The sequence below is a fragment of the Astyanax mexicanus genome, chromosome 20, assembly GCF_023375975.1.
Source record: "Astyanax mexicanus isolate ESR-SI-001 chromosome 20, AstMex3_surface, whole genome shotgun sequence".
NCBI classification, from domain to species: Eukaryota; Metazoa; Chordata; class Actinopteri; order Characiformes; family Acestrorhamphidae; genus Astyanax; species Astyanax mexicanus.
This window is the reverse complement of record NC_064427.1, coordinates 23889043-23902252: the sequence shown is the minus strand read 5'-3', so window position 1 is coordinate 23902252 and position 13210 is coordinate 23889043. Positions and strand designations below refer to the sequence as shown.

The following is a 13210-nucleotide window of genomic DNA, read 5'->3' as shown; positions in this document are numbered from 1 at the left end:
ACATGCTCTGTGGATCCTGGGAGGAAAAGTGTCCCTGGATTTTCTGAGCATATGCAGCTTTTGCCCTCTTAACTCCAACAGTCAGCTCTCTTCTAGCCCTTCTGAGTTCGTCTGGGTCTCCAGACCTGAAGGCAGCATCCCTGGCTTTCAACAGAGAACGCACCTCTGCGTTCAGCCAGGGCTTCTGGTTGGGGTAGCAAGTCACAGTCTTGGTGGTAGTGACATCCTCAGTGCACTTGCTGATGTACCCAAGAACAGCAGATGTGTATTCCTCCAGATCCAGCTCCCCCTCACACTCAGCAGCATCCCTGAAGACCTGCCAGTCTGTGCAGCCGAAGCAGTCCTGCAGCACAGCGTCGCCGTCACTGGGCCACACAGTGATGGTCTTCTGTGTGGGTTTGGAGCGTCGCAGCGGGGGGTGGTATGCGGGGACCAGCATGATGGAGATGTGGTCTGAAAGCCCGAGGTGGGGGCGCGGGAATGCCCTGTAAGCGTCTTTCACGGAGGAATAAACACGGTCTAACGTATTATTACCTCGCGTTGGGATGTTCACGTGTTGGTAAAACCTCGGCAGCGTGTTCTTCAGTTCTACGTGGTTAAAATCCCCCGCTACCACGTAGAACGCGTCCGGATGCTTGTTCTGAAGCGAGCTGATGTTGTCATGGAGCTCCTTCAGCGCGTTGTTAGCATTAGCATCCGGTGCTATGTAAACAGCAATCACGAACACCGCCGAAAACTCACGAGGCAGATAGTGAGGGCGACACTTCACAGTCAGCTGTTCTGTCGCCTCGGAGCAGTGGCTGTTTACCAACACGCAGTTTGTGCACCAACCTTTGTTTATGTAGACGCACAAACCGCCCCCCCCGGGATTTTCCAGATAAAAGGCTGCGGTCCGCTCGGAAGAGCTGCCGGCCGGCGAGCTGGAAGGCTGAGTCCGGCATGGTCTGGTTCAGCCAGGTTTCCGTGAGACAAATCACAGCGCAGTTCCTCATCTCCTCAGAAACATTCATCCTCAGCCGCAGCAGGTCCAGTTTGTTATCCAAAGCGCGGACATTAGACAGGAAAAGCGTCGGAATCGGGGGCCGGTTAGCATTAGCCTTTAGCCTGGCTAGCACACCACCGCGTTTACCTCGCTTCTGACGCCGCTGGCACCGCCTCCTCCTGCCCTTTGTCTGCAGCGATCCGCTCCCCCACGCCGGAGCGCGGAGGAGCTGTAGCTCGCCCAGCGTAGCTCGGATATTATTGTCCAAAGTTGCTGTTTTACTGACCAAACTGTCCATAATCCTCAAAAGTTCGGTCCTGCTATAACTCACACGCGTGGGGTGCGTGAAGTTGGGTTCAGAACCGACGGAAAAACAGCTCAAAAAAGGGTGTTCGCTAGGAGCATGAGTAGCCGCTGCACTACTGCGCGCCGCCATCTTAAAACGTATAACGTATAAACGTATAAACTATAACACATATGTGGTATATTATGGCATAATGCATTATAATATGCATTATATAATATGCATGATTTCTCAAATTAAGCTTTTAAATAAGGTTTTCTAAAGAAAGGGCTTATAATGCCTTATAATATCTGTTCATGAGTACATTGTACAATGTAGTGTTTAATGTACTGTAACACAGATTTGGTATATGTTGGTATAACGCATTATAATATGCAGCTATGTTTTCTCAAATTAAGCTTTCATAAAAGTGTGTAACACATTATAAAGCCTTATATACAGTCATTACTGAAGTGAGTTTTCATATGCTTTTAAATGTAAAGTACATTTTATTATGCCTCACTGTAATGCCTTATAGAGCATTATGAGTGCTCTTTACTGGCTTTAAGTGAAGTGTGTTATTATGCCTTACTATAGGCATTTGAAAAGGAATTTAAAAAGACACTTCACTTAAAGTCAGTAATGACTGTATATAAGGCTTAATAACTTTTATAAGCTTAATTTGAGAAATCATAGCTGCATATTATAATGCATTATATCAAAATATACCAAATCTGTGTTATAATGCATTAAACACTACATTGTACAATGTACTTATGAACAGATATTATAAGGCATTATAAGCCCTTTCTTTATAAACCCTTATACTTGTAGTTTAGAATGTGTTACGAATGTCCCTGTAAGTACTTATGAGTTATTATACAGGCATATTACAGTCATTATAAGGTATTATGCATGTCATATAAGGCAATATAAATGCATTCATAAGGCATTATGAATACAGGGTTCATAAGAAGTGTTACCTGTTTTCTTTTTTCATATATGCAAACATACTAAAATCAAACAAAGCCAATATTCACCGTCTCTACTGCAGACAATCAGCTGCAACCATGTTTTTTCCTCAGTTAAGACCAACATGTTGAGTTTCGCTGTCAATAAAGTTGATTACAGGCTAGGTCAGAGGCCTCTACTCCCAAAGCAGCTTTTCACTGCTAGACTAGAATAATTGATCATGCTGAAAGTGTTTCACACTCTCTATAGAACCAGAGCTGGCAGCATGCCTTCACTTCTTTATCTTATGTAATTAGCAAATAGGTCAACATGAAGTAACTGCAAACAAGTTTCTGTTAAACACAAGTGTTTTTTCTAAACAACTGAAGACAAATAAAAATATACTGTTCACAATCGCCAATGATATTGCAGAATCCCTTATAATTAGTATTAAACAGGCAGATTTTGTTACTGTATACTTGATATTTGCAAATGGTCATATTTATTATATCAATCTTTCTGAAAAACATTAAAAAGGCAAATTTGGCTATACATCAAGTCTGACCCTTGGAGGATGCGGACGAGCACACGCCTCCTCCGACACGTGTGGAGTCAATCACCCCTTCATCCGCTGACAGAAGCCTAGTGCCGCCCAGCGCCACCTTAAGTGTGATGGGGAGAGAGCGCCATCTACCCACCCCAGAGGGAGCAGAGGCAATTTTGCTCCCTCTAAGCACCGGCAGCTGATGGCAAAGCTGCATGAGCGGGGGTTCGAACCTACAACCTCCCGCTCATAGTGGCAGCGCATTAGACCGCTGGACCACTCGGCGCCCTTTCTTTTTATTCTTAATTGTATTTTTGGTAAATATTTTTCACCACAGATAAAAACTTACAGATCCAGGGTTTCAGAAATATAAGGAATTGTTGTTATCTGAGATGCTGGTGCTGTCATCCCACCCCTTTAAAGTGATTTGCCAGTTTTTTAACAGTGGTTTCAGGGTGCCCTCTATTGTCTATGTTACCTTCTGGCTCTCTCCTTTTAGCAAGACTGCTCAGGTCACCAGCCACACTGTATACCATATTTTACGGACTGTAAGGCGCACCAGATTATAAGGCGTGTTTTTAGTGACAATAGTAAGCAACATATTTCCCCATCTCCCTGTGTGGCACGCCTAAGTAAACAAAACTGTCATTCTTAAAAAAAACAAACAAAAAAACATTTTCTTTCAAAGGCAGACAAGTGCTGGATGTTAATCTACACAGATTTCTCTCCTGGAAACCATTTATTTGGGATTTGGGTCAGTAAAGTGTTTCCGTTTTTTTACAGTAAGCTTAGTTTTCCAATATTTTACTGCGGTTAGCAGTGCTTAGCGCTAGTAGAAGGTGCCCGACAGTGCTAGACCAAGAAACACACATTTTGTCTGATGTAGTTTGTTTTAACATGGTAAACACGCAGACTACAGTCCGAAATACTTGCCTCTGAATGGTGCAAAAGCTAGTGTTTAGCATGGTTAGCGACTAATGCTAATGCTGCTCCAGCAGTGCTAGGCAGGGTAAGCCGCAGGATACAGGCCGATATACTCACTTAGCGTGGTTAGCAGCTAATGCTAATACTGCTTCATCCTCCCTGCTGGAGAAACTCCTTTATAACTCATATATTACTGCTCTTTACAACCTGAACTGTAGAATTTATACATAAGGTGTAGCAGATGCTGCTAATGCTGCTCCAGCAGTGCTAGCCAGGGTTAGCAGCAGGATACAGGCCAATATACACACTTAGCGCGGTTAGCAGCTAATGCTAATACTGCTCCATCCTCCCTGCTGGAGAAACTCCTTTATAACTCATATATTACTGCTCTTTACAACCTGAATGCTAGAATTTATACATAAGGTGGGTCAGATTATAAGGCTAAGAGTAAAGTTTTGGGAAAATGAAATGATTTTAAGTGTGCCTTATAGTGCGGAAAATACGGTATATACAGTACATCTAATATATACATATATGATAATGATAATTCCGTTTCCATTTCTTTCTACCTTTTTCCAAGAACGTAACAGCCCACCTGTCTGGCCTAAAAAAAAGCGCTATACAAATACATGTGATGAAACTTGTTGATTAGATTTTAATTGAGTGAAAAATAAATGATAAGGTGTAATATGGACAGAAATTAATTTTCCTTATGCTGCAGCTGCACTTCCTTCAAGAATTCATTACAACATATTAAAGACATCAGTGTGAAATTCTCTTCAGGGTCAACTGAAAATATTTTTTAACAAAAACCACTTAACCTTGTAAAGCCAAATGTACCGTAGATTAAACATTTATATCAGTTTGATAAAAAAAATACAGAATTATCGTAACCATATGCAATATAATAAAAATAAGAACTCTAAGCTATGAGCAATAATAAAAAAAATAATACATTTAATTAATAAATAAAATCAGATACATGTTTTCTGCCTCCATGTTGGTTTACCCATCCACTGCATGCATCAGAAAATTACAAATACAAATTTGTGATTAAAGTGACTCTGAACCGTGAACAATAAATACGGATGTAAAAAAATATCATGCAAGTCCTACATGCAAAAGTATTATTTAATTTCATTTTGTTTTTTTTTGTTTTATTGTTTATACAGAATCATTAAATCTAGAATTAATTCCTAAAAGAAAATAACATTTTAAGCAAAAATTCAGACTTTAAAGGGTTAAATGTGGTTGGTATTATCTATTTTTTTCTGTTTTAAAAGATCCCAACTTAACTATATATCTTTCATTTAGTTATGTTCAAGTTCTTATCTATATAAAAGAAGGTGAAGCATCATAGTGTCCTGATATCTGAGCTTTACAAGCCCTCTCCTCCCCTCATCCTCTGACAGTCACTCCACATTAACATTCATATTATGCATGCTGTCTGTTTTATGAAATATGTATAAACACAGACATTCACTCATAATGACCATCACAAATGAAGGCAGGCATATGCATAAAAGGTGAAACACATTAAGAGGATTTATTCTGTGAAATATGGCTCTGGGGAAATCATCATAAAAGCAGAAACATTACTTTGAATCTTCTGTTAGAAAAAGTGTATGATAATAAAACACAGTGGATCAACACCAGCAGATGACATGTGTGTGAGCTGAGTAGTGGCTGAAGCAACTTCTTTACTCCTGTCTGCGTCTTCCGAAAGAACTTCCACAGGACTCCGTGTGAAATTAACAAAAACAACTGCTGTTTATTCCAGGCTGTACAAGTGATGAAAACAAACAAAAACAAAAACTTTTAAACCATAGTTGTTCCAAACACGTGATGCAATACTGTACTAAAACGCAAACACGGTAAGAAAACTGTGTTGTTACTAGCATCCAAAAACGCAGCTCACTCAGCACTGCCCAAAACACGTCCAGGCAGAGCACCAGTGCCATCTCGTCTCTCTTAAAGCGACAGTACACCTATTTTCTGCATATTAACAAATGGCGTAAATGTAAACATTTTGGATCTTATAAACAGTATAAAAGCACTTACGACAACTTATTACTGTTTAACGGCAATATACACATATATACATTTCTTATAAAGTTAATTAACTATTTATATACACACAAACAATGCAAAACTTAGTCTTAATGTTTTGGCTCCCATAACATGTTTCTTCAAACCATCACTGATTGTAGAAACTTCACACTAGACCTCAAGCAGTTTGGACTGTGTGTCTCTCCACTCTTCCTCCAGACTCTGCTTCCTTGATTTTTCAAATGAAATGTAAAATTTACTGATGGTCAGTGATGGTTTGGAGAGACATGTCTGTCATCTGCTGGTGTTGGTCCACTGTGTTCTATTATAAAGGCTAAAGTCAGTGCAGTGCTTTTCCCTCTAACTTAACTCTTACTTAAGCACTTAATGCTTCTCTCTGCTGACAACCTTTATGGAGATGTGGATTTCATTTTTCAGCAGGACACTGCCACAAGTACCAGTTGGTCTTATTTTCATTCAACCTTTGCATTCAGGAAAAACATTAAGGGTGACCCTCATTTACAATGTTGCCGAGCATTTACAGCATCTACGGGATTAAAAACATGTGATAATAAATCATAAATAATAAGGAATACAATAGTGAAAAATAAACAAATAAATAAAAGAAGTAGTAATTTTAAATCAACATTTAATAAATATGAAATATATATATATATATGTAAAACAGAAAATTCTAAAATGTCATAAAAAAATTGACACATAAAAAAAGTAAAGAATTTATAAAATATAAAATAAATAAAAAGACAACAGTAAAAGGAAAGTAAAATGTTAGGAATAATAATAAATAAGTGAAATGAATAATAGAACTAAGAACATAAGAAAACATAAAACATTAGAATAAAAAAAGTAATAATATTTAAATAATAAATAAAAAATATATCTGTCAGCATTGAGGATTTTAATCTTGGTATCAAATTTTAAAAGAAATCCTCAGCCACATTGGCAGTGGTCATGTGATAAAGCATCAACTTTTCTGTTGTTCCAAACAGCAGTGTGGGACTCAGCATAGCACCTAATCTGTCACCCTTTCAAAATCTATCCATCACACCATTCAATTTCCTGTTTAATTATCACATGAAGCTAAAAATAGATTTAACTTGATCTGGAAACACATTTTTCCTCCTTTCAAGACAAGACAGTACATGCTGAGCTGTTCAATATTAAATGACCTTATATCACTTTATTTTGGAGATTCACTTCAAATGCTCATCTCGGCCTTAACTGACATTCTTTTCTATCTATTCTTTTTTCCGATCTATAAATCTATGACTTCCTTTAATGCTAATCTCTTATATAACTCAAACCTGTCGATATACAGCGGCTACAGAAGGCCATCTAAACAGATTGTGACCTTTAGGGCTGTCACTATTGATTATAATAGTGATTAAGCATTCTGCCAATTAATTTGGTGGTTAATTGAGTAATTGCTGGTTTTAAAAGCTAAATAATAATGACTGACATAAAACAATAACAAACTGCATAGCCCTTAACAATGTTCTCTATATAGTTATACATTTTTGATGCAGGTAAAAATAAATGCAGTAAAAAGAATCAAGAATGACTAATTTGGAAGAAACATCATTAAGCACTGATTCACCAAACAAGGTGTTGATATGATGATAACTAGAGTTTTTAAGAAAGAGTTCTTTTTAAGAAATAACACCATTACATTGGCTAAATTAAATTATACTCATATTAGTGGTGTCAATCATTTAAACATTAAGGCACCACTTTAAAATAAGGCTACAAAGGGTAGTACGCTTGAAAAATCTTTAAAGGACACACTTTTCACAAGCATTTTATGAGCTTAGAGAAACAAAACCATCACTGATGTATGTGAAAAAATCAAGTCGATTGAGGTGGTAGAGTAACATTACACAAACTATGACTTGGGTTCATGAGCTATGGGTCATGAGCGTTTTTTTTAACTTTTCCCTTTGCCCAGATTTTAGTATGTTAAGCATGAAGTAGCAACGATAACGGCACTACTCTACACTCTCTATTACAGGCCAGTAGAGAAACTTTTATTTCTGATTTTATTGTGCCAAATATACCACCCACTGAGCTATACTCCCTCTATAACTATTAATGCCCCAACAAGATTAGTGCATGTCTCCTCTGATACATGTGGACTCACAGTATCACAGCGCTAATGCTCGGAGGAAAGTGCAGCGATTTGGTTCTGATACATCAGCTCACAGACGCCTTGTGCTGATCGACATCACCCTTTGGATTGATGTGGTGAGAGGGAGAGAGCACTATCTACCCTGCTCTCTCAGGGCTCCGGCTGCAGATGGCAAGCTGAATGACCGGGATTCGAACCTGATCAGCAATCTCCTGATTATAGTTGCAGTGCTTTTGACTGCTGCACCACTCAGTGCCCTCTGAAGCTCTTATTAAAAGGTAATGCTACTTTAATCACGTAAAAGATGAGACACTGGAAAATTCAGATCAGTTTTTTTCCACTTTTTTTTTTTTTTTTTTTTTACAATTGGCTGTTCTCACAAAGCAGCTTTACAGAAATCCAGGTGCCAGGCTTTTTTTTTTCTGAGCAAGCTAAGAGTTTAAAACCCTCATAAACATTACAGACATCCTGTGGTAAAATGATATTACCTTACATCCCCATATAAAACTAATCCTATCCGAACAGCAGTGAAAGCAGGTGTACAGTACATTGTCCAGGACAGAATACAGGTACCAGAGTTTAACCGTGAGAATCCTCCTCACTCTAAATTCCTTTCCTCTGAGGAAAAAAGTGAAGTGAGGAAAAGTACAGAATGAAAAGCTCCCTTTTCTCAGTATCTCAGTGACCTCGCAGTGACAGACAGCGTGAATATCGGCGGCGCTTCTGCAGGTCTCTCTCCACTTCCTCCTCTTTCCACTAACTGTTTAGCTAAAGCTCCACTTATGCATATCCGTCTTCTACCCGTCACCACGCCGCTCGCTGCCCTTTGCCGGCGTCATTCTTCACACGCGCTCTGCCTCTTCCTCGGCTGTTATTAACACCGAGCTGTCAGTGCGACAAAAGGTAACGGGGCCGGCGGTGGGGAGGCTGCTGGGAAGAGGCTGCAGGACCAGATAAATGCTCCTCTCCAGGATGAGGAGGTCTCTCCCGCTGACAGGCCTGAGTGCTTTAGACGTGACAGCTTTAATCCCCAAACGTAAATAAACGTCAGGCAAATTAGCGCGGGGGTCAGCCGCTGTCAGAACACGCGGCACCGAGCCGCAGCAGGGCACGACCCTCCTCTGAGCTCAGCAATTAAAGAGGCCACCCTGCAGCCAATTTACTTTGAGCGGAGCTTAAAGCAGAGCGGGGTGTTTTGGGTACTAGTTGTTGCTGTGTGAACTTGAAGTGGAGACGGGTAGGTGGAGGTGGTTTGGGGTGAGTCTGTCTCGGGCGCTTGCTGACTTTTAATTGCTTTGGTTTGAAAGTTTGGTAGAAAGTTATACAAGTTTTTTCTTTTGTATAACTTTAATAAATTTTATTTTTGATTCTTAGGACTACTTAGTGTTTTTTTTTTACACCTGAAAGTCCAGACCAGAGTCCACACCAAGGTTCATATCTTTGTTAAATTGAATTTATACTGTATATGTTTTGGTCTGGTTAGTTTTGTCAGGTTTACAAACCATCACTGACCATCAGTACATTTTTCATTTAATTAAAAAAAAAAAAAAAAAAAAAAAGGGAGCAGAGTCTGGAGGAAGAGTGGAGAAACACACAGTCCAAGCTGCTGCTTGAGGTCTAGTGTGAAGTTTCCACCAATCAGTGATGGTTTGGAGAGACATGTCATCTGCTGGTGTTGATCCACTGTGTTTTATCAAGTCTAAAGTCGGAAAATATTACTTAAGCACTTAATGCTTCCCTCTTACCTCTGCTGACAACTTTTATGGAGATGCGGATTTCATTTTCCAGCAGGATTTGGCACACTGCCCACACTGCCAAAAGTACCAATTGGTCTTATATAATATTCTACTTATTTTCAGGTTTTCATTTGGTATAAGCCATAATTAGCATTAGCCGCTAACTGCAATGCTAGTGGGGCGTAAATGCCACCTGATAGCACTAGACTAAAAACACCAGAGTGTTCTGGTAACCCAGGGTGCTATCAGCTAGCGGATCATTCCACTTAGCTTGTTTTAACACGAAAAACACGCAGACTACAGTCCTATATACTTGCCTGTTAATGGTGAAAGAGCTAGTGCTGTGGTTAGCAGCTAATGCTAATGCTGCTGCACCCAGCCTTAGTGCTGGAGAAACTTCACTGAAAAAGTCACCCTTATAATGCTGTACTTCAGCGTTAGAGTGGCTTTACTGCACCTTAATACCTGACTGGTAGAATTCATATGAAATTTATAAAGCTCACTTGATTATAAGGCATTATAAGGTATGGATAAATGAAAGGATTTTAAGTGGGCCATATAATCCAAGAAATATGGTAAGGAAGAGGGTTTAACTCACTGTCTCTCTCCTGGGATGTGAGGTCAGGGAGACGCAGAACGTGTCTTCGTGGCAACAGCAGGGTCTGAAAAGGCCACGTTGCCCAATAAGGCACCACTACCAGCCAATGCTCGTTCTCCAACACCAGACGCTCCTGCACAACACACACACACACACACACAAACACACACACACACACACACACACACAGACAGAAGCAGAAGCAGATGCATATGCATTACCCAAAAGAATAAAGGATAACGTATTCAAAGCCATGTGCAAACCATGCTTCAGTAACATTTCATTTAAAACACTCACACATGCGCGCTCGCTTCATTAGCATACGGCACACAGAGAGATGCATAATCCTGCCAGAGATCAGTAATTAATGTTTGTGTGCCATGTAAGAGTGTGGTACAGCTAAGTGTTTTTATGTCCCAGTCGTTAAAAAAAAAAAAAAAAAAAAAAAACTAATGAACCGACATGAGGGAACAGTTTCTTAAAACACATCATGTTCAATCAGTCTGCAAGGACACGCAGAAAAAACGGCAGGCGACACTTTCTTCCCCCGACTCAAGTTGAGTCGACACAAATCCATTTTTCAGAAACTTTGGCAGCTCCTTAAATAAAAAGAGTTTGGCAGCCAGGTGCTGCTGTATCTGCTTTCCTGTATGAAAAAAAAACAGACAAAAAACACATTCGAGAGTTCGGTAAAAATTCACCAGCTGGTTCCCACATCTCTTATTTTTCACTGTCTCTGGGAAAGGAAAAATATCTACACACCTGATGCAGCAATTACTATATTAATCACAACCTCAGAAAAAGGCGATATCCTAATGTCATACTAATTAATATACCAGTTAGTTCCGACACTGCAATGTGATTGGCTAAGAGGTGTTTTATGAGTGACATTATCAGCCGGTAATGCACTGTAACCGAAGCTCTCCATGTTTTACTCTGCCACATACAGGTACAGAAACCTAGCAACGATGCAGCTCCTACAAACCAAATACAAACCAAGTGCGATGTCTTTATACAGCACTGGGAGGTGCTAGATCTCATAGGCACAGTGCATAAATGCAGTTTCTCCAATAGGCGGCGCAGGTAAAGATACGCCCAGCGATTCAAAAATATGCATTATTACACACATTATCAGCCACCAATATTAGGTTCAGAGTTTTTATTATTAAAATAAAAGCTTAAGTGTATATATTTTCTGGTTAATATAGGGTATTTTAAGCTGAAGGTAAGGTGTCCGAAAAGAGGGGACCCTTGTAATTCAGCAGGTCTCACCACTGGGGGGGGGGGAGCGCCGAAGTAAACTAAAGTAAACTTTACTTCTTAAAAAAGCAGTGTCTGTGTTTGTTTGTTTAGGTGAGTAAAGCTCTTACGCTTATTTACAGTAAACTTAGATTTCCACAATTTTGACCAAACTGGCAGAAAACAGAGGCCACCACGCTAACCTAACAACAATGCAGCAGCGTTCACAACAGTGCAGCTACAAACAGAGCAGCAACGGAACTATTTTAACTGGCGGAGGGTTTATAACCAAACAGATCGTATTTTCTCGTCCTCTTTAACTCAAAATCTTTTAATAAACAGTGATAATGGAACTGTGGTATAATCGCAATAATATACTCAAGGTTCGTGTTATAACGTGTAATATTGGCACTGCTGTGCTGATTTGCAGTACTTGGCAGTGCCAAAATTACACATTATAGCACAAACCTCCAGTGTATTATTGCTTAAGTAACAATAACTAGTTTTTTTTTTTTCTTGGGTTGTAACAAAGCATCGTAACCCAATGCATCACAATGAAAAAATGCGACAATATGGATCTTTAAAAGAGTTTTTATGTGTTCTGTATACTATGAACTCTATTTGTGAGAAAAAACACTAGTGAGATCTGATAAATAAGCATATGAACACGCTCACGTACTGGCTAGATATAGCAGCATGCAAAACTAATTAAGGAATAGCAGTTAACAGGAAAGCTGAAGGTTAAGCTGAAAACCTTCAGCTACAACTGCTTTGATGAAAAGGCCAATCAACAGTCAAAGGCCAATCAACCCCTGTTGGACAGCAAAGGATGAACTAGAAGTCTCTAGAGGGATAACAAGTAATCTTTAACTTTATGTATGTTTAGTCATGTATTGAAAGCAGCATGTGTTGCTCTAATATATTGATGTATTTTTCCGCATTAAAGTGTACTGAAGTGTGTGTTTATTTTAATATTCAAATTTTTTGAGACACTGCTTTTTGGGATTTTATTGGCTGTAAGTCATAATAATCATCAGCAATAAAATAAATAAATGCTTAAAATAGATCACACTGTGTTTCATACACCTATATAATATACAAGTTTCACATTTTAAACTGAATTACTGAAATAAAATAACTTTTCAATTATATTCTAATTTTTTGAGGTACATTAGTATATATATATATATATAAGATTAAGTCACGCTTCAGAGGTCTGTGATGCAATTAAAAAACGATTATCGATGATTCTGGTGCATTTTTTCTTCGATACAGGATTTTTCCTCATTGCATTGGTACTTTTATGATAAAGCATCTGAAATTATCCAAAATGAATCCAGCTATTAAATATTTAATAGGCTTCTTGACACTATTTCTACATGGATATTTTAATAAATCAAATCAAAATTAATACACAAATCTAGGATTAATGTTCTTATAGTAGTAATAAAACCAGCTACAAGGAAGGCAGAAAAAATAAAATTAATATAGCAGAATATTTTACATTTTAATGTGCTGAATAAATGAGTTTAACTGAGAGTTTTAATGGAGAAAGCTCCATATTCCACAGTCCTCTGCTTGAAAAGAAAAAGAAAAAAAAAAAAATATATATATATATATATATATATATATTTTTTTTTTTTTTTTTTTTTTTTTTTTTTGATGATTATGGCCTACAGCTGCTGGAAAATACAGGAAAACACTGCAATGACTTTGGACTTCTTATAGCACAGTGGATCAACACCAGCAGATGACATC

General features: G+C 38.7%; 1 protein-coding gene across 2 annotated transcripts in view; it reads right to left on the bottom strand.

The window, feature by feature from the left end:
* The window catches only part of galt (galactose-1-phosphate uridylyltransferase), a 155518-nt gene that overhangs the window by 52272 nt on the left and 90036 nt on the right, over positions 1–13210 (bottom strand). For both annotated transcript variants that reach the window (XM_007260816.2, XM_049468455.1), the window contains exon 8: positions 10214–10346. In XM_007260816.2, the coding sequence (XP_007260878.1) occupies positions 10214–10346 (133 nt within the window). The remainder of the gene's footprint in view (positions 1–10213; positions 10347–13210) is intronic.